Consider the following 20,125-nt stretch of genomic DNA (forward strand, 5'->3'; position numbering starts at 1 on the left):
ACTTCTCACTAAAGAAAATTCAATCACATCTAAAGATGTTTTCCACTCAAGGAAAACCCTAATCAAAAAATGACACAGGCCGGGTGGGTTTTAAACAATATATATGATCACTATGGTAAGAAATATATGAACAAGAATGAGGGATAGTGAATTAAATTGATTTCTTTTTCCTCAGATTTGTGCTATAATCTCACTGATACTACCAAGTAAAGATTCACAGTGGGACTTCATTCTCTTTTGCTATATTTGAAAATATATTAAAGAGACAAAAATATTAGACACAGGTATTGTAGGTCTCCAAAAGTAAAAGGTCAGAGCTGTTGGTAGCATTTCTTCACCTCCATGCTTGCCATGCAATAGCTCAGCAAATGTATTCTGCTTCTAACACCTCACAAGATTATGCCAACAACATAACAGAAGTGGTTAATATAATTATCCCATTTTTGTTTTCTCTCCATAGTGAATAAACCTCAGATTGTGATAAGCAGGCTTACTGCTGCTTGGAAATAAATGTTGGTGAACTGGTTGTAGATACAGAGAGAAAAGAAAGAGCACCACAAAGGGATTTAATGAAGACACAGATATCTCAGGCAGTTTGAGCCAAAGTAACACTCACCTGAGAAGCCCATCTTCCAACACTGCTACAATTCTGGCCATGAGCTTACAACAGAAACACACACTGAAATGAAACTCATTGAAAAAAGAATTTGTCATCTGCATCTTACCATCTAGTACAAAAGACATGTACAAGACAGCTTCTTCAGGAATCTGTGACACTAGTAATCTCAATTATTAACTTTTTTTTTTTTTTTAATAGTAGATTCTACCTATGCAAATAAAACAGTCAAGCCAGAGTATTTGGTTACTATTGTAGGTGTTGATTCTTGCATTTATTTCAGTACTCCCATCTTTACCCCTATTTTAATTTAATTTACATAAAATCACTGCTGATATTCTGCTAATTTCTAATATTCTGCAGACTGCCGATATTCTGCTAATTTGCATCCTACAGAATTCAATTCGTCATACCATGAGTGAGCCAGTCTTCAGTTCTGCTTTATTAAGCTGATGTGCCCTTTCAAGCAGAAATGGCCTCTTTATTTCCTTTAGTGAAAAAAACCTCCAAACTCCAAACCTGCTTCTTTGGCCATTACTAAATTACTTATAAAACAGGCAACTTAAACACTGAAGCACTTTCTGTTTAAGTGTTTACAATAGATTAAGTAACAACTCAGGTTTGCAAAATGGCATTTAAAACTCTCTGTGGTGATAACTGTAACTGCACTCACAGACAGAACTTTGTTCCTCTACTGTATTTCAACATATAGTCACTCATTATTTTTCCAGCTTAAATTTTCCAACTATTCAGTTATTTTCTAACTATTCATGTCAATTCCAATGCCATCCAGGTACTTTCAGGTATACTGCCAAAGCTCTTTGTGTCCTAAATCAGGAAGCAGGCCATCAAACATCCTGCGTGTTTAATTACAGAAAAAGATCAAGGGAGTCAGAAATACATTATTTGTGAGAAAACATGTTATTTCTGGCTGATGGAGAAACTAATGAGAGAAGCAGAAAAGTGAAAAGTGACCTGAGTCAAATCCTTAAGTACCCTTTCAGTGACTAGAAGAATCTAAGACATTCCATTACACTTGTGAATAATGACCTCCCAAAGGAAAGTAGCCGATGATCAATAGCATGGTTTCAACGATCTAAGTGTCATGAAAATAGTCAGGGGTTCTTGACCCCCTGGCATCCTTATGCATCATGACCAACAACCAGCCAAAGCATCTGGCAGCTCATCAGCATTGGAACCACCACAGAAAGGCCATTCTTGACATTCCAAGTTTCAGGTTTAACAGTAATAACTGTTGGTAAGTTTGCCCAGAATCCTGTTGAACATAGCAGCAGACAGCCATAACACTTGGGGCTAGGCAAGCATTTCACAGATTGAGGATTATGAAATGATGACCTAGGTGTTTTCATTTATTCACATGTTTACATGGCCCTTTCTGCTTCCGAACCAAAAAAGTCACCATCATCTAGTAATATTGTTTAAAACAGAGTAAGACTTTTCCCAGAACTTGTGTTTATGCATGAGTTAAAAAGATCTCAGTCTAACAGGCAAATGTTAAAGAAGGATGAGTGACACATGAAGCAATTATGTTTCTTGGATAATATACATACCAGTGTTTGCACATAAGTCTAAACAGTGTCCCCATCCATATACTTTGTCAATACTTGCTCTTTTCAAACAACCTTCCTCTCCTTTGTTTAATGAGCCTCAACAGAATCAGAACTTAGGACATACACTATTAAAAGAACAAAGTACTGGCCAACTTGCAGACTTGAGGACAGGCTCATAACCTACTTAAGTGTAATTTACATGATATAGTTCATTTTACAGGAAAAAGAAGGACTTTTCATTCCATACTTTCCTGTACAGATGTACCAACATCAAATATTTCAACAAGTGTTTTCATGTACAACCTTTTTACAGAAAAAAATCAGACTGAGATTGAGACCACCATAATCATTAACCAAAAACATCAGTATTAGTACCAGTCCTAAACCACTCTAGCCAAGAAAGTATTAAAACCAGACAGTTCCTCAAACACTCAGCTACAGGGCATTCTCAGGTCAAAAAAAAAAAAAAACAAACAAAAAAAACACCCACCAAAAGAAACCCCAACACCTTTATGCTGAAGCAGTTGCAGATGTTGCTTTAATACAAAAGGTAGAAATACTTTTAGTGCTTTAAAGCAATTCCATGGTGAAGTCACAGAGCATGCCTGTGTTCCCTTACTGGAGGTACACACAGTGGCTGAAGTATTAACTTATCACCTTGACTATCAGCTGACTGGTGGAATACCCATTATCCATTTCTGATACAAGCAATTTTTATGGATCATTCAGTATTGAAGATGTCTTTCTCCATTGCAACATGTGCTGTGTACTGTATCATTTTCCTTCCCACTGGAAAGGATAAACCAGGTATACTTACCACCTGTATTTAGTTGCTGACACTGACAGTAACTGACGAGGTCGACTGGTGAAGATGGGGACAGAATAGTCAGTGTACTGGCTCTGTCATGACAGATCCACTGGAAGTAAGTCAGACGTTCATTGCTAATACTTTTGTTTTCTCCCTTTAAAGCACATTGTTGTTTGCTGGCATTTTTGTCAGGTTATCAGGTAGTTACCTATACCCCAGTTGCTCATGCAATCTGTCACAAAAAAGCTGGTATATCCAAATAAGGACATAGGCAAGCTTACGCACAAGACAGCATCTGTAAGAACTTACATTAAACTTTGCACTTGATCCTCTACAAGGTCACGTTCTCATTACAGCAAGAACTAAAACCAATGAACTATCATAAAAAGAATTATTTCCTTCTGTACATTATTTTTATTATTTACATAATACAATATAGCATAGATGCTGGGTAGTTTATGTGCAATACATAAATATGAACTATCTGTACATGTTTGCATATCTAATAACTCAGAAGAACAAAGTTAGAAGCGAAAATCTCACGCTTTTAATAGTGAAGTAAAAACCAAGACTGAACACTGGCAACAAAAATCAGGTAGGAGTAGTGCCTTGTATGTAACTATTTACAGATGAGGATGAGAACAGGCATTACCACAACACTAGTCTAAACCGTATTTGTTTATATAAAAAACACAAGTTTCATACATCACAAAAACCCCTTCCATTATAACACAGAAGTGATATATATTACCAGACAAGCATCAGTGAAGAATACTGCCTTTTCTAGAGTTGTTATTGTACAATGCCGTAGATAACGCAGCCCATGCAATACACCCAAGAACACTACAGTCCTATACCCCAAGTACAATTAAAAATGATAAAGCAGCCCTCCAAGAGTGGTTCCAGCTACCATTTAAGTCTACAGCAGCCATGTTAGGTATGGTTTTCCATGCAGAATTGTGCAACTGTTACATTTAAAACTAGAAAAAATAATTCCTAATAGTCTTTTGAACTTGGAACACACAGAACATAAGTAGTACATGAATAATAAACTGTTCTAGTATTTCAACAACTTATTCAGACCCGTGTTGCTTGATAGATGCTGTGATGTGTCTAGAAACATTTGTAACTGTGTTTTGAAACCCAATCTTACAATACTGTGCTACACAACATTTTTAGCTAGGCAAGGAAAAGGGGACAACTCTGTTGCAGGCCAGTTCTTAAGCTCCTAACAGGACATTTCCTTTGGGAACTTTTTTTCAAGATTATGAAGTTAATGTAATCTTTTACAAAACAATTTTCTTCTCATATGTATCTGATTTTTTTCATTTTTCTCAGTGCAGTTGTTAAGTGACTTAAGTATGGGAAAGATGCTCGTCTTACTGTGATGGTAGACCCCTCTACACAGTTCACATTCTGCTGGAAAACTAAAATGGGAGTGTGGCAACTAAAAGTAGAATGAAATTTTAAATTATAGAAGTAGACTGCCAACTGTTTTGATGTATCCTTCTCCGAAACAGGCATATAACATTAGCCAAACATTAAATACCTCAGGCATATCTCAAAAGGCAGAGCTACTGCACACATGCAGATTGCATATGTCTGTCTGGCACATGTGAACTAGAGTCTGTCCTCTGAGCATATGTATTCCTGTGCAGGTTTCTGATCATCCATCTATTCTGGGGAGGGCATATACGTTTTCAAGGGCTGTATCTATCCAATTCTGCCTGTAACAAACACCCAAACATTTGAAGTATAATTTAGACAGACAGGACTAGAAGTAAAACTTTTGAAAACAAAGGAAAATGACCATGCACCTGCTCTTTTCATGGTTTTTAGGATGTATTGGAAAAAAAAGCACCACAAAAAGTCAGTCTTTTCACAAGCACATTAATTTATATTCTCTGAATTTTTTCAGCCACCACAACTGGATTCTCTTTTCTTATTTTTGCTGCAGCTTCTGCTTTGTAATCATATGGGCAGTTATGCTTGTCAGAATAACGGTGAAGTCCACAAAATAGGTTTCCACATCGGCAGTCAAATCCTGTACATGGAAAAAGAAACATTACTAGGAATTAGTTTTTAATTAAGATGTTAATTAAGGGTGCAGTCACTACAAAGGGGATATGTTTGTCTACTACAACATACAGAGTAAGAAAAATAAATGGATTTACTAAGTTGTGTGAATTGTGAAGAAGGTGATAAATTTAACAGAACACAAATTTTGTCAAGTTTAATGTAGCAAGAGGTAACTAATCATGCAAATTTGTTTATAATTGACAGCATTCTCATACCTGTAAGGCCAACCTTCTTCCTGCACATGAAACATCTGTTCTTCTTTGGTTTTGGCAGTTCAGTAGCTCTCTCCTCACTCTCTGAAGTACTAGGCTGAGAAACTGATGGGCTTGGTTGAGTAACAACTGTTAAAAGCATGGAAAGGAAATAAGGGTTAAATTTGCTTTTCTTGACTTCCCCCACAACTAAAACATCTTCCAAGGAAGAAAAGCAGTATACAGCATGCAGTAATGGTCACTAAAAGATACCAAGATAAGAGGGGACAAAAAATGTTCCATTTATTACTCTCCAAAAATAAAGGATTCTGCTATTATTTTATGCCAGCAGACTTCAGTCTGATTGGCTTTTATGATGTTAAATGTTCATAAATGTGTTTCTGAGTAATGGCGAGGACAGATTAAAAAGCTGCCTACCCTGTCCCCTAAAGCTCAGAACAAAATTCCTTTTTCATCAACCTGTAGATTAAAAATATTGAAAACTGCAGTTGTTCTGCCATGACATCAGGAGCCTATCTAAACCAAAATACTTTTCTTACAGCTGCTTGTCACAGAAGGCTTCCATTAACACAAAAGACAATCCAACTGACCAAGTATAATTCCAGTCCTCAAGATATTAACTTAAATTCATGCCAGAAATCATAGTGTTAATTAAAGTGCTCTAAATGATTTATGTAACACCACAGAACAGGTAGCTGAAAAAGTGCCAAAAGCTGCAAAATAGTGGTCAAACTGCAAAATAGCAGTGTCAACCCTGCTTCCTCAATAAGTATTCAGATGAAGCAAACTCTTCACCACTAAAACCTCTCGTCACTGTAAAAGAGCTCTTACTGGCATGCATGCACTTTTTCATCCTGATCTCCAAACTCGACAAACACGGTTTTGAAGGACGGACTAGGTGGTGGATAAGGAATTGACTGGATGAACACAGCCAGAGGTGTGGTCAATGGCTCTATGTCCAGGTGGAGACCAGTGATGAGTGGCATCCCTCAGGGCTCTGTCTTGGGACCCCTGCTCTTGAATATCTTAATCAATTACACAGACAGTGGGATTAAGTGCACCCTCAGCACGAAGGAAGGGATGCCAGACAGGGAGATCTGGACAAACTTGAGAAATGGGCTCGACCTACTGTAGACCCCACTTGGAGTGCTGAATCCAGCTCTGGGGTCCTCAGCACAGGAAAGATGTGAATCTGCTGGGTTAACACCAGAGGGCCACAAGATGATCAGGGGGCTGAAGCATCTCTCCTGTGAAGCCAAGCTGAGAGAGATGGGGTTGTTCAGCATGGAGATGGCGAAGCTCTAGGAATACCTTACTGAAACCTTTCCAAGCTTAGAGGGCTTATAAGAAAAGGATAGATTTATACATGGGCAGATAGTGATAGGACGAGGGGAAATACTTTTCATTTACAAGAGAAAATTGTATTAGATGTTAGGCAGAAATTCTTTACTCTGAGAATATTGATACACAGGAACAGTGGGCTTGGAACTAGATGATCTATAAAGCCCTTTGCAACCCAAATGGTACTATGGTTCTGTGTAGCCCTCTCCATCACCTTGGTCACGTCCATGTCCCTTCCTATCTCTGGCTCAAGACCTGCAAAGATTTATTTCACTCGAATTTTACCAGATCAGTTCTCCTAGTACAATGCCAAAAACTTTAGGAACAACTGATTTTCAGAACTGGGTAGGCTTTTATAAACACTATTTTGTTCTTAAATATATAGTGCCTATAGGCACTATAAATACGCATTACCATCATGGCCAACAATGACTATTACACTTATTACAAATTAATGATAAAGACTATACTGGAGATGGGCACCTGAAGAAGTCTACAAAAATACAGGCACTTCATCAAATATTTTGGAAAATTTCCTTCAAATGTAGCATAAAGATAAGATGCATCTTTACAAAAGGAGCAGCAAGGCAACTGATGGAACTAGTCAGCCACAGGACAAAGTACAACAGCTACTCAATCTACATGCAAGAAGGTTCTACAAACTGAAGAATAAAGTTCTTAGACTCACGAGAGTGGCATTCAAAATTAAAAACCACTCTAAGAAAAGAATGTTCAAAGCTGTCAGCAGCTTTCTCATATAAAACAGTATGGCTACTTAAAAAAAAAAGCATGTATAAGTATTACAGAGATTTCACCCTGGAAAGGAATGAATCCAATAATCTGGTTGAAGAAAACACGTTGAAAATAAATCAGTGCTATTTTCTAACATTCTCCATATCTAAAGTGACCAGAAAGGGATACAAAAGTAACAGAATAAAGTTTTTAGAAGCTTCTCTGAATAAAGAAAAATTCACCAAAATAAAATCTAAACACCTTAAACTTCAAGGATAGCAGTGGCACAAATTCTTGAAAGCGCAGGAAAAGAGATTGTTTTAAGGACCATGACTTGATGAAGCTGACTGCCAACTCCCACCATTGAACAAACAGAAAAAACAAAACAAGAGAAAAGGTCAAGTCAGAAGTTATCCAAAAGACATTAGATGCATTTCTGCACTTCTGGAGCTGAAACAATAGTAGTAGTAGTAGAAATACTAGAAACAATACAATCCTTATGTTGCATACTAGCACAACTGTCCTGGTTTCAGTTGCGATAGAATTATTTTATTCTCAGTAGCTGGTACAGTGCTGTATTTTGGATTCAGTATGAGAACAATGCTGATAATATCAATAAAACTAGTGTTTTAAATGTTGCTAAATAGTGCTTTTACTTTAAAACAAAGACTTCTCAGTTTCATGCGCTCTGCAAACAAACAGGTGCACAAAAAGCCAGGAGGGAGCATCACTGGGACAGCTGACCTGAATGAAGTAGTCAAAGGAATGTTCCACACAACAGAACACCCTTCCCAATATATAAATGGGGGGATGTTGACTGGGAGATGCCAATCACTGCTGGGAAATGAGCTGGGCATCGGTCAGCAGGTGGTGACCAAATGTCATATGTATCACTTGTGAAGTTTCTGGAGTTTATTCCTCTTTCTCCTCTTTTCATTACAGTTATATTATTATTACCATCAGCATTGCTATCTTACTTCATTTTAATTGTTAAACTGTTTTATCTTAAGCCATGGAGTTTAGTTTTATCCTCCACAACTGTCCTCACCACTGGGGAGCAAGAACTGAGTGACTGGCTGCATAGCACTTAGCTGCCAGCTGTGGTTAATCTAAGAAAACAAAGGGCTTGTACATAAAATTTTAGTCTGGAAGGATGGGCAGTACCTATTATGCTTTATCAAACTTTTGCTGAGGAACTACAACTTTTATGCCAACCTAGGTGCCTGTGATGAAAGGCTGCAGAACAAACCTCCATCTTGCTTACTTTCATGTCGAAGAGTGGAAATATAAATGCCACTCACTTTCTGCATGCCCTAACTTGTCTATTTGCGTATTTAATACCTTAATTTAATATACCCCATTAATACAACATAATGTGTTTTTGTTTCAGTATCACACAGAAACACTGTTTAATTTGATTATCATAAAGACTTGACATGTGTGGTGTATCACTATTAGAATAGTAATAATACACAGCACCAGCAGTTAGGTCCTCAGCGCTTTTCTAAGCAGTGGACAGCTTCAGCGCTTACAAGAGATTTCATTTCTGGAATTTTTCAATCAGGAGTGTTTACCAAAGCTACAATAGACATGGGAAGCATGAAGATAAGCTAATTACTTTCAACACAATACAGAATTATCTATCAGACAATATTACTAATACAACAGAACTGTTTACAGCAAGCAACATGGTGAAACTACTACAGCCATGTGTGAAAACAAACCAGAACAAACAAGGTACTTATTACAACCAGATTTAAGGAACATCATGTACTTATGTCTTGATCTCACCAGATCTCATAAACTACCTTACTTACATCTTACTCACAATATTACCTGCAACACACTGGCTCTACCTACAACATGGCAAGGGTAACCCATTACAGGGTCTCTCAACCTGAATGCTGAACAGCTGTAAAATAGCTCTAACTCTAACAGCTTGATAGAAAGAAAAGAGCCATGCCAACCACCATCACCTGCTGTCTTCTAACACTGCTGCTGCTGAATGAAAAGATAAGTTACAGCATGGATAGAAGTTAACAGTATTTGGGTATTTTTAAAATATGTAACTTACACAACACTGTTATCCATTCAGTTTCTGGTTTACTTTTTTATACGCAATACTACTTGCATGTAACACTACTCCCTAAATCAGAGCATTGCATTAAAAACCCAACCCAACCAAAAAAATCTCTGAATAACAACAAGAAACAACCACAACCTTGAGCCAGTGCTGATACTGGGTCTGGAAACACTGACAGACCTGACTAGAGGCTTGATCATTCAGCAAAGTAATCACCTACAAAAATCTAAGAAAATGCTAAAAATACACTGTGCATTAAAACAATATGATTGTTTAAATAAACTTGTTTTCAAAACCATTTATTTTTGGTGGTGTATTGGTTTTGCATGACCTGGTTTTGGTAGAGGGAAGCTACAGAGGTGGCTTCTATCAGAAGATGGTAAAAGCTTGCTTCTTCCATGTCTGGCAGAGCCAATTCCTGGTAGCTCCAAAGTGGGATGTGCCACTTTGTGGCCAATCAGAAACGGTGGTACCACCTCTGTGGTAACATATTTAAGAAGAAAGAAAAATAGAAGTTGTTGCACAGTTGTAATCTCAGCCAGAGATGAGTGGAGTGATAACAGGTGAGAAGAACAACTCTGCAGACACCAAGGTCAGTGAAGAAGGGGCAGGAGGTCCTGCGGCACTGGAGCTGAGATTCTGCTGCAGCCCATGGTGAAGACCATGGTGAAGCAGCTGTGCCCCTGCAGCCATGGAGGTCCACGGGGATGCAGAGATCCCTCTGCAGCCCAGAAAGAAGCCCACCAGAGCAGGGGGATGCCTGAAGGGAGGCTGTGACCCCATGGGAGACCTGTGGAGAGAGGGGCTCTGCTCCTATGCTGGAGCAGCCTGTCCTTGAAAGACTGCACCCCATGGAAAAGTGACCAACCCTGCAGAAGTGTGAGGGGTGCCATTGCCCATGGGATGAACTCATACTGCAGCTTTCAGGGACCTGCTGCTTGTGACATAGAGCCATGTTGGAGAAATCCATAGAGAGCTCTCTTCAGTGGGAGGGACCCCACAGTGCAGCAAGAGAATGACTCCTCTCCCTGAGCAGGAACCTTGGGTGATGAACTGACCATAACCCTGGCTCCTGGCACCACTGGGGTAGGAAGCACAGAGGATGTGGGTGGTGTGTAAAGAGGGGGTGGGGGGAAGGTGGTTTTAAGGTCTGTTTTTACTTCACATTATCCTGTTCTGATCTTGTTAATGATAAACTCTGTATCTCTAATTCAAGTCTTTTTTGCCTGTGGCAGGTATTTGGGGAGGGATCTCTCCCCATCCTTATCTCAACCCATTAACCCCCTCATTTTATTTTCTCTCTTCTGTCCAGCTGTGGAGGGGAGTGAGAGAGAGGCTTTGATGGTTGCCCGGAATCCAGTCAAGACTCAGAGCACTTCAACAAGTTACAAGAAAACAACCATGTGAGTTACAACGGAGTTACATCCACCATGCCTTTCTTCAGATGTTGAAGTACAATTAATTGTCTTAGCACCAGGTTTGCTTTGAAGTCAAATCTAGGTTGCAACTCAACCTGAGCAAAGAAGAAAAATCCCAAAATTACAACAAAATCAAGAGAAACAAGGTTGTCAAACTTCATAGTTTATTTTTTTCTCAACTTCTCCAATTTCTAGTCAGTTGTTTCAATTTCAAAAGCAAAAAAAGTGTAATTTTATGCTAGAAGATTGCAAAAAATTAGTTTATCAGATGTAATCCTTCTTTTAAACTTTCTGATTTGTAAGGGAAGCATACAAAATTTCTTTTCCTAATGCACAGCTGGCAGAAGAGAATATGACTTCATACTGTTGAAGATACAGTTCATGATCTAATACTGTCTAATTAGGAAATTGTCCCTAGCATCAGCCTATGTCTACAGCTACACTGTATTTCATTAACAACTCCATCACTGCATTATTTTAGAGAATCATACCTCAAAGAAAGTATTAACTTTTGTTGCTATTAGGTGATGCAAATTATTTACCATTGTTCCAGTTTGTCTTTGAGAGACCAACACATAATGGATGCTACTGGAAAAAAGGAAGATAAAAAAATCTGCCTAGTCCAGACACATCAGGAATTTTTAATAAAAAGTCTAGGCCAGTTTCTCTTGCCTGCAAGACACAGAGTAATGCATCACTAGATACAGCCAACACTGTTAAACTGAGATGTCCAACAAACCCTAAGAATAGTATATAAGGACATTATTTTACGCTATGATCTGTGCCAAACAATAATACTTAAAAAGGGAACTTGGGCATCACAGCAGCTGAGGCTGCCTCATGAATTTACAGGTATGTTCTCTCAGGAGGTAGTTTTTTCCAGTTTTCAAGTTTTTTTCCAGAGGCATTTAAGTTCTCTGGTCGTATTTCCAACCATCTCTACACAAGCTTGTGACAGTTTTTACTGGTTTCAACCTGTGATATAATTCACTACAATTCCTAAGTATCTTTCAGCTGCTTTGGATTTTTTCCCCCATTCTAATCAATAGAGCTGTGTGACCTATCATATAGCTGATCCACAGTACCTGAAAAACAGGTTATGTATCTACAATAAATAAAGACTTTCTTTGCAGCTGGCAAAATGACAACTATGAAAAGTAAAATCACCTATTACTTCTGCATTAGTACCATTTTATGTATTCCTATTTCGTTCTTGACACCTTCCAGTGGGATTTCGTAACACAGCACAATGGGTTAATGAATATTGGTGCAAACTTTAAATTACTTTTCAGTCACATAATGAAGCTTCTTCAGATGATATCAGCTACATAAATTTAATAATTGCAAAAATTCCCTATTCGTCCATTCATAATGAAAAAACAAAATATATTGTATAACTGTACTTTAATTCATGTCACAGAACCTTGACTTAGCGTGACTTATGAAAATGGTAATACCCTCTGTACAAATACTGACCAAATTAATCTTTGTTGGCAAAAATATAACTAGATAAAAACCACTTTGATACAGTGCTTAGTAGCATCTGATGCCATTTTCATCTCAGTGACTTCAAAACTGAAGAAACTGATTTTACCTTCAGCTTGAGTAAAAAGATTTCCTACTACACATCAGCTTATAGTTTTTAAAACTGTTTCAGAGCTGGTAAATTAAATAAAGTCTGGATTTGTTAAAGAACAAAACAAGTGCATTAAGATATCCATTTGAACAAACTGGTATGAATTCAGTTGTTCACTAGTAAGGTTAAGCAAGCTGCCCTCCCTCTCTGCCTCACTCCAGGAAATACTTTAGACCTTGAAGTTTTACTACTCCAGCTACAACTATCCAGCATGAGAATAAAACTGTTAAACAGACAATTCACACACAGCAATTAAAGCTGCAACTACCCTACATCCCTGAAACAATGCATTGATTGTATCTACAGATTACTCCATTAGTTCAAGAACCCTATGCAACTTCTGTTAATGTTTCTAAACCACATATTCTCCCTTCCCCCACAGCCTCACTTCTCTGTAGAATGGAATTTATTAAGCACCCTTCTCCAAATAAAACAAGCCATTCTGACTGCCATGAGTCAGATGGAATTGTTCTGCTAGATAACATACCGAATCCCAACAGTCCAACTTCAAACAGAACACCTTGCCATGATTTTAGAGTGCTCACTTTTAAAAACATATGTTAGGGATCTAAAAACACCTTCATAAGCGTCAATTCTTTTACTAACAATTAACATATATTTTAAAGCTGTTCTGGAACTAGTCCTATTTCTTCATTCTGAGGAGACAGTACTCAAAAGCATCCTAAACACATTTATTAAGACCACCACCATAACAGGAGATGGCTACTCAAAGTAAACAAACCCTGCACTCATGTTAAGACACTGGTTATGTCCAGTGTCACTCTGAGAACATACCTGGCTCGGTCACTGTTTTCGGTGTTAATTCTTCCTCTCTTGAAATGCTCATTTCTGTCATTTGCTGCGTTACAGGCAAAGAGGCAACAGGCACGTTTCTGTTTAAGCACAGTGAAACACATAATTTACATCAGTTTTACGTTAATAATAAAAGCTTGACCTGTTCAGAACCATTAATGAACTACTGGTTCAGTCACTATTGATATATTTTCCTGACCTATGCTTCTACTATCTTCAAAATACACTTCTTTATTATATTTTCGTTTCCCTAGAAGAGAGAGGCAAGCCTGTAACAAATTAGTTCTGCAGATAAACAAAAAACATTCCTTTTACTGCAGCACTACAATAGCAAATATTTGAATGATTTTTCAATTTACATGGATTCATAAGGCCCTGTCAGGTCCTTTTTCCTCTACAGACACTCAATGCAACAGGGCAGGATTGCTGCAGGCCTTTCAGCACACTCACAGCTCATTCAACTGTCACAGTACAACCTTAATTTTACCTTGTTTTTTCAGATGTGCTGCCAGCAGCACCTTCACAGTTGTTTAAGTTAGTGTCTGCTCTCTGTACAGATGCAGAGTCTGAGGTAGGACTGTTTGAACCACTGGTTGTTCCTATGTAACAAGAATTTAACAAGTTATGAACAAATTGCAGAAAACACATGAATCAAGTAGTGTCCTATACAGCTATGAACTGTCTGCATATAATTTGCTATTGCTTATTACTTTTTACTTAACGACAAATTTACCTAATAACCAAAATACAGAATGCATAAGAAAATGCTAACAGAAGTGGCTAAGTAGGAAAGCAAGTTATGATTGAATACCAAGAAAACCAGAGTACATTACACAGAAATTATTTTTATCTTTACTGTGCTTTAAAGTATTATTTTCTTTGAATATTCATTCTTTCAGTTCAGCTTTCAGAAGTTCCCAACAAAATGTTTTAATATTCCTTGTAATCCTATGTATATTTTATTTCTAAAGAAATATAGAAACCCCCAAGAATTCCTCACACCCTTACCCATTGGGCTGATTCTACCACTATTCTGCTGTCGCTGAAGATGTTCTTTGTAGCAAACTGAACACATCCCATTTGTCCTAGGATTTCCATAAAATCCACATCCTGTACTACACAGCATAGGCCCTGGGGTCTGGTTTGTCTCCTGAGTCATCTCGATGCTGTAAATAAAATCAAAAACTTCATTAGGACCTGGCATATTACCAAAATCAATTACTGGGTTAAAAGTATAAAGAATTAAAAGAATTTTAAGTATGTCTGCCCACATGCCACACCAAGTGATATCACCATTCTTAAAGAGGGTTATATGAACATTAATATACCATTTAAGATTGCAGTTTATTGCTAAGTAACATCATTACGAACCTTTAAGACAAGACAAATGTTGTCATCATACTAATACTGAGAAATAATATGCTTGCTGAGCACTGAACTGCATGTTCAGGTAAATTTGACAGCCAAAAAAACCTCCTTAAGTACTAGCTTCTGAGCACTAATAGGGATATGCAGAATAAGTAAGACTAAGTTCATTCCCACAAAACAGTTCTGGCAAATAACATAGCTTATTTTTCTGGACTCCAACAAAGCCAAGAGACTCCAGCGGAAAAACCCTGCTTTTTCAACACTGATCTCACATAATTTTGAGGCTAATTCCACAATTACTCTCACAACACTCTTCCAAGGAAGATAAAAATAACAACTCCAAACGATTAAGTATGTTCTATTACACAGCTTACACATTTACAAAACAAACAAACAAACAAAAAAATCCTTCTCTAATTAGGTTGTGTCAAGACTTCTAAGTCTCCCAGAGCCAGTCAGTGCTAAGCATGTTAGAAATAATGTCTTCACCTTCACTGCCTGTTAACCACTGAAAAGCAAGGTTAGTGGAAAACTGCATAGCAGCCAAATCCTTGACTCCCAAGGGCAATAAAACTGGAACACACTAATCATGCATTTGCTTCAAATTGAAGACATGTAATAATGCACTAAAATTTAAATTTAGCAGAAGCTGCACATATGGCATCTGAAGACACTTTAGTATAAACGTTGCATTGCTGTTTTTCTATTCAGAAACTGTCACAGTAAGAGATATTTGACAGCTGAGACTTGCTAGAAGTCAAAAATGCCAAAAGTGCATTTGTTACAGTGTAAAGAAAAATGCTTCTAATTAAGAGAGCTCACAGAGCGAGTAGTAAACTTATGTTTCCCTAGTAAAAGTGCAACTGACAGGTGCCTTTAGCTAAACTAAACTTCTGGGATGACAGTAACCAAAACCAGAAGAAAGTAAACAAGCAAAATTCATCCCATCTGCTGGTGGTCACACGATCTAATTTTCCAGGTATAAATAGCTGTACTATTTATAGCTTTCTAACACCTTCCAGGTATAATTAGCGTACTACAAGACTTCACACTTTTTCTGATACAGTTCTACAGCCAAACACACCAATCAAGGGAGCTAGAAAAAAGCCTGACTCACCTAGAGGAAATCTAAAACATCTTGCCATCTTTGACAAGACAGAGACCTATGTCTATATAACACAGAAAAAGACTACTTCTGCCCTTTTGTTACTAACCAGATAAGATCAATATGTTATCAAACACACTGCCAACATCAACTGACCTGCTTAATTTCCAAGTTAGTGCACTAAAGTTTTGCCACTTACTAAATGTTGCTTTAGGTGCCAACTCTACTATTCCAGTACAAACTAGAAACTCAGCAGCTCCTTTGGTCTGCAGAGTCTTCCACTACTTGAAATACATGCCCCTAACGGAACGATCAAGTCGTTGCTACCCAACGCTGAACAAGTCGTGCTTTTCCAGGCTCCAGGAGATGGCCGGGGTTTCACCCGCGTTTATTTTCAAGGCGCCTCCCGACAATGGGAACGCCGCTACGGCTCACGCACCCCGACTGACCCCTTACGGCAGCTCCGGGCCGCGGTGGGTCGGTCACGTGGGCGGACGAGCGCCTGCGCTTCCGCCTGTCAGGCGGCGGCGTGACGGGCCCGGGCCGCCCGGCCGCCCGCTGAAGTCAGTCCCTATTTATATCTCCCGCAGGCCGCCGGCTCCGACGGGAGGAGGCGCCGGCGAAATCCGACTGCCCTTCCCTTCCAGGGGGGAGCGGGAAGAGCGGGTGCTGACCTGCAGCCCAGAAAATACAGCATCCGCCTCCCGCGATCGGCGCCCCAGGGCAACCACCAATGCGCCCTGCAACCCGGGGCCGCTAGGGTTACACCCAACCGCTCCTCTTCGAGAGGAGGGAAAAAGACAATTGAAAAAGATCTCCTTCCACCAGCACCCCCGCCGTCATCAGCCCAACTCAGAGGAAGGGAAGGGTTAATCCCGTTAGCGGACTCGGCCCCAACCCTCAGTCACCCCTTCATCCCCGAGGCCATGGCCGGGCTGCCGCCATCCCGCCGGGCGATCTCACACTGGCGGTGTAACGACAAAAACGAGGGCCCCAACGCGCGCTGAAACCCGGGCACTGCGTTAGCAACGGGCGCACTGACCTAAATACCGAATGGCCTCAACATCCTCCTTCCGAAGAGGGATCACGATAAACACGAGAAACACAGGAACAAAACAAGAGGAGGATACATAAAGGCTGCGCGGGTCAGTCGCCGCTCACTCCCGCTCGGGCGAGCCAGCGCCCAGAGTCGGTACGGGGGAACCGAACTGGCACAGGGCGCTCCCCAGGCGGGTGCAGTCCGGCGGCGGACTCGGACAAAGCGCGGGGCCCTGCCAAGCACCCGCAGTGCCGCGCGTCTTAACTGCGTCTCCCACCCCCTCCGCCTCCTCCGACACCCGGACACAAAAGACCCGCGAGACTGCCGGGCTGAGGAGCGGTGGCAGCGGACGGGGGTGTCCGGCCGGGCCGCTTCTCGCAACCGCCTGAGTCACGGTCGGCCCCGCCGTCGGCAGGCCCCACGCCACCGCCAGACACCGGAACCTCACTGTCTCGCCGCCTGCATTGCCCCGCACCGGCCCCGCCGAAGGCCGAACGCAACGAAGCCGCCCAAGAGGAGGCCGGGACACACCCCGCCGCGGTGAAGACCCCGCGTAGCCGAGCCCAGCCTGCTACCCCTCACCCACCTGTTCCCGGCGGGGGCCACAAACCCCGCGACGGGCGCCGGAGAAGACGCCGCGGATAGCTCCGGACGGCTGCGGGGAGAGTGGGGGTTGCGGGGGGGCGCTGGGCTGGCGGCCGCGCCGCCGCCGCCTCGCTCCTTTGTTCCCGCAGCGGCAGCCGTATCGGCAACGGCGCGAGGCGGGACCCGCCGTGCGTGGAAGGCAGGCGGCGGGAAAGCGCTGCAGGCTGGTGGATGGGGAGGGGGAAGAAGAAGACGGCAATGAGGAGGAGGAGGAGGGCGGAGCCGAGCCAGGCGGGGCATGCGTGCTGCGGCTCGGCGCTCTGTCCGTTGCCGTTGCCTCTCTGGGGCGGGGCGGGCCGGGCCGGTCGCGGTACCGCGCCAGCCGTTCTCCCGAAGGCCGCGTCACGTCACCGAGCGCGGGAGCCTCGAGTGGGGAAGGCTCTTCGCTGGCGGAGCGCCTGCTTACCGCTAGGTGTCCGAGGGACGGAGTGCCTCAGCGCCGGCACACTGCGGCACGTCGAGTCTTAGAGAACTAAAAATAGTTTTAAAATATGTGTAGTTTTATTGGGTGTTTCTTTATTTGACCTAAATTTGCCTACAAGATCCAGGCGTCATGTGGGATGGAAAGTAAAAATGCAGGAGCATTGCCCCGAAAGGGAAGAGAACGTCCAATCTAAATTGCCGATTATAAATTTATTTGCCAGTTGTCTGATAACATAGTTCTTTCTGAAGAGCAGAGCTTCACAGAACAGAAAGAATAAGGAAATAACTACGCATTTTTCTTAATCCAATGATGATGAGCTAGTTCTACATGCCATTTTGGACAGAATCTTATCCTCTAAGAGGTTAGTACCTTCAAAAATACCATGAGATTCACAAAAAACTGCCTTGGAGACCTTTTCTAACTTGCGACATTTGGAATGTCAGGGACCCATAAAAGGAGGACACTCCCAGGGTAACCCTAGGATTATATCACAAGGAGCAAAAGAATATGTGCATCCTTAGAAGCTACAGCTTCAAAAGATGCTGGTGATTTTGGACCTTCTGTTGTTTGCTTAGCAGCATCACAAACAAGCTGCCTTCTGAGAAAATGGGTGACTGGTTCGAGGGATACACTTATAAAGAAGTTTTCCCTGATGAACATACTCATTGTGGAGCAGAAACATACTGCTTCCATTGTCTTAGAGGTGTTTATTCTGGTTACATGTTGTGAATTCTTCAAGAATGTGGGTACCTAGAACTTGGTAGATGAGGCAAGCAGGAAATAAGTTGTTTGGGAATCTGAGCAGGGTTCCAGAAACTCCTTTGAAAGACTGTAGGCTCACTTGATGAAGGGCATCTGCCCTCTGAAGAGACTTGAGGTGTAGCATTCCTGAAATGCTTTGGTGGAGATACATTGCTTTTAGACATATATGGGATGCAGTCCAACAGAGGACACAGTGACCATCTTTCCCACCAATTCTTCTCTAAAATACGTTGGACTACTTTATGGCATATAATTTTAGGCTTTCACCTAAGAAAGACAGTAAAAGACTGCCAGTACTTTCTCCCTGCTACTTTCTTCTGTAGTGCTGACATTTGAGTATCTCGCCTCCGTTGTAGGGACCAAAAGAAACGTAGAGGATGACTAGACTACAGGGTCTTCATGTTCTTTTCCTGTGTACTACTGAAAATATTGTGAACTCCTGTTCTGAGGTACAACAAGATAATAGTTAATTATTATTATAATTATACATATTATAATAGAATTATTATTACTATGGTGTAATTTAAGGTATGCTGAGTTGTGAATCTCTGTGACTGTGGTGAATAAGTGCCTCAATGAAGCTGGCTGCGTTGATCCTGGCCAGTGCTTCTCAATTTCCTCTCCTTGTTGTGCCAATGACACACCAGTCTTGTCCAGACTCATTTTAATCTTCAGAGTTTACTGTGCTCCCAAAAGTCATGTCAGATCATGGACTATTCTGCACAGTATTTTCTTCGTGCAAATCCTCACATTCTGCTCTCATATCTCTCATTTTCAACTCTCAAGACCTCTTTTTAATATATACTTTAATACTTTTGTACCTTGTTTTCTGATGGTGCTTTAAATAGTTTTTCATCAACAGGTCACCCAGTGGCTGACTCAGCTACAAGTTTAATTTCTCTAATGACTGCATTACTTTAAAACTGAAATCAATGTGCAGAATATAATCCGTGGTTTGATAGTCTTAGTTGTGACTGGAAAACTATATTTGATCATTGGTATTAGAGATTTCTCCATCCAACTCTTTTCTGCAACATTGCAAGGAAGAAGCCCACATGTTTGGATGTTTCTGTCTTCCAAAGCACTGTAGTTGTATAAGATACTTAGATCATCTAAATCAGTGGTGTCTAAAGTGGGCCCACATGAGATGATCTAATGGGGTGCAGGAAGGAAATACTAGAACTTCAGTAATGTATGTATACAACTGATAAAACAAGTATATGTACACTAGCCGTGTGTACTAAAAAATGCTTTATTAATAGGGATGCACAAAAAAGTGAAGTTGTAGGAATCATTTTATGTGTCGTGGTTTGACATGGAAGTGAATTTTTTCCAGGAAGTTGGGTCAAACCAATCAGTGGTCAGGTTTGGATATTGGCACCTGGAGTGACCACTGAAAGTATGGACACGCCTCTGAGAACACAGGGGGTTAAAAGCAAGAACTCCCAGGAGAACTGTCTCTTTTGGTTCCGG

General features: G+C 40.7%; 1 protein-coding gene across 5 annotated transcripts; it reads right to left on the reverse strand.

Annotated features, from left to right (window-relative positions):
- Positions 1 to 4,869: 4,869 nt before the first annotated feature.
- Positions 4,870 to 17,612, reverse strand: ZFAND5 (zinc finger AN1-type containing 5). Of its 5 annotated transcripts, none has more exons than XM_054002408.1 (6): positions 17,408 to 17,612; positions 14,318 to 14,475; positions 13,797 to 13,908; positions 13,292 to 13,389; positions 5,290 to 5,415; positions 4,870 to 5,039 (listed from the first exon to the last, which is right to left on the reverse strand). In XM_054002408.1, the coding sequence occupies exons 2-6, from the start codon at positions 14,466 to 14,468 to the stop codon at positions 4,891 to 4,893; spliced, it is 636 nt and encodes a 211-aa protein (XP_053858383.1). In that variant the 5' UTR covers positions 14,469 to 14,475; positions 17,408 to 17,612; the 3' UTR covers positions 4,870 to 4,890. The 5 variants fall into 5 exon arrangements, with proteins under 5 accessions (XP_053858383.1, XP_053858385.1, XP_053858384.1 ...); XM_054002410.1 differs by lacking the exon at positions 17,408 to 17,612 and adding an exon at positions 16,825 to 17,123; XM_054002409.1 differs by lacking the exon at positions 17,408 to 17,612 and adding an exon at positions 16,691 to 16,787.
- Between the last annotated feature and the right edge of the window lie 2,513 nt (positions 17,613 to 20,125).

Source organism: Vidua macroura, chromosome Z (genome assembly GCF_024509145.1).
Source record: "Vidua macroura isolate BioBank_ID:100142 chromosome Z, ASM2450914v1, whole genome shotgun sequence".
NCBI lineage: Eukaryota > Metazoa > Chordata > Aves > Passeriformes > Viduidae > Vidua > Vidua macroura.

Excerpts from the sequence above, each read along its gene's own strand:
- ZFAND5 (XM_054002409.1), bottom strand. The coding sequence starts at position 16,710 with ATGGCCTCGGGGATGAAGGG. Across the intron at positions 5,416-13,291 it reads GAAAACAGTGACCGAGCCAG|TTGTTACTCAACCAAGCCCA; the intron begins GTATGTTCTCAG and ends TGCTTTTAACAG. Across the intron at positions 5,040-5,289 it reads GAAGAAGGTTGGCCTTACAG|GATTTGACTGCCGATGTGGA; the intron begins GTATGAGAATGC and ends TTCCATGTACAG.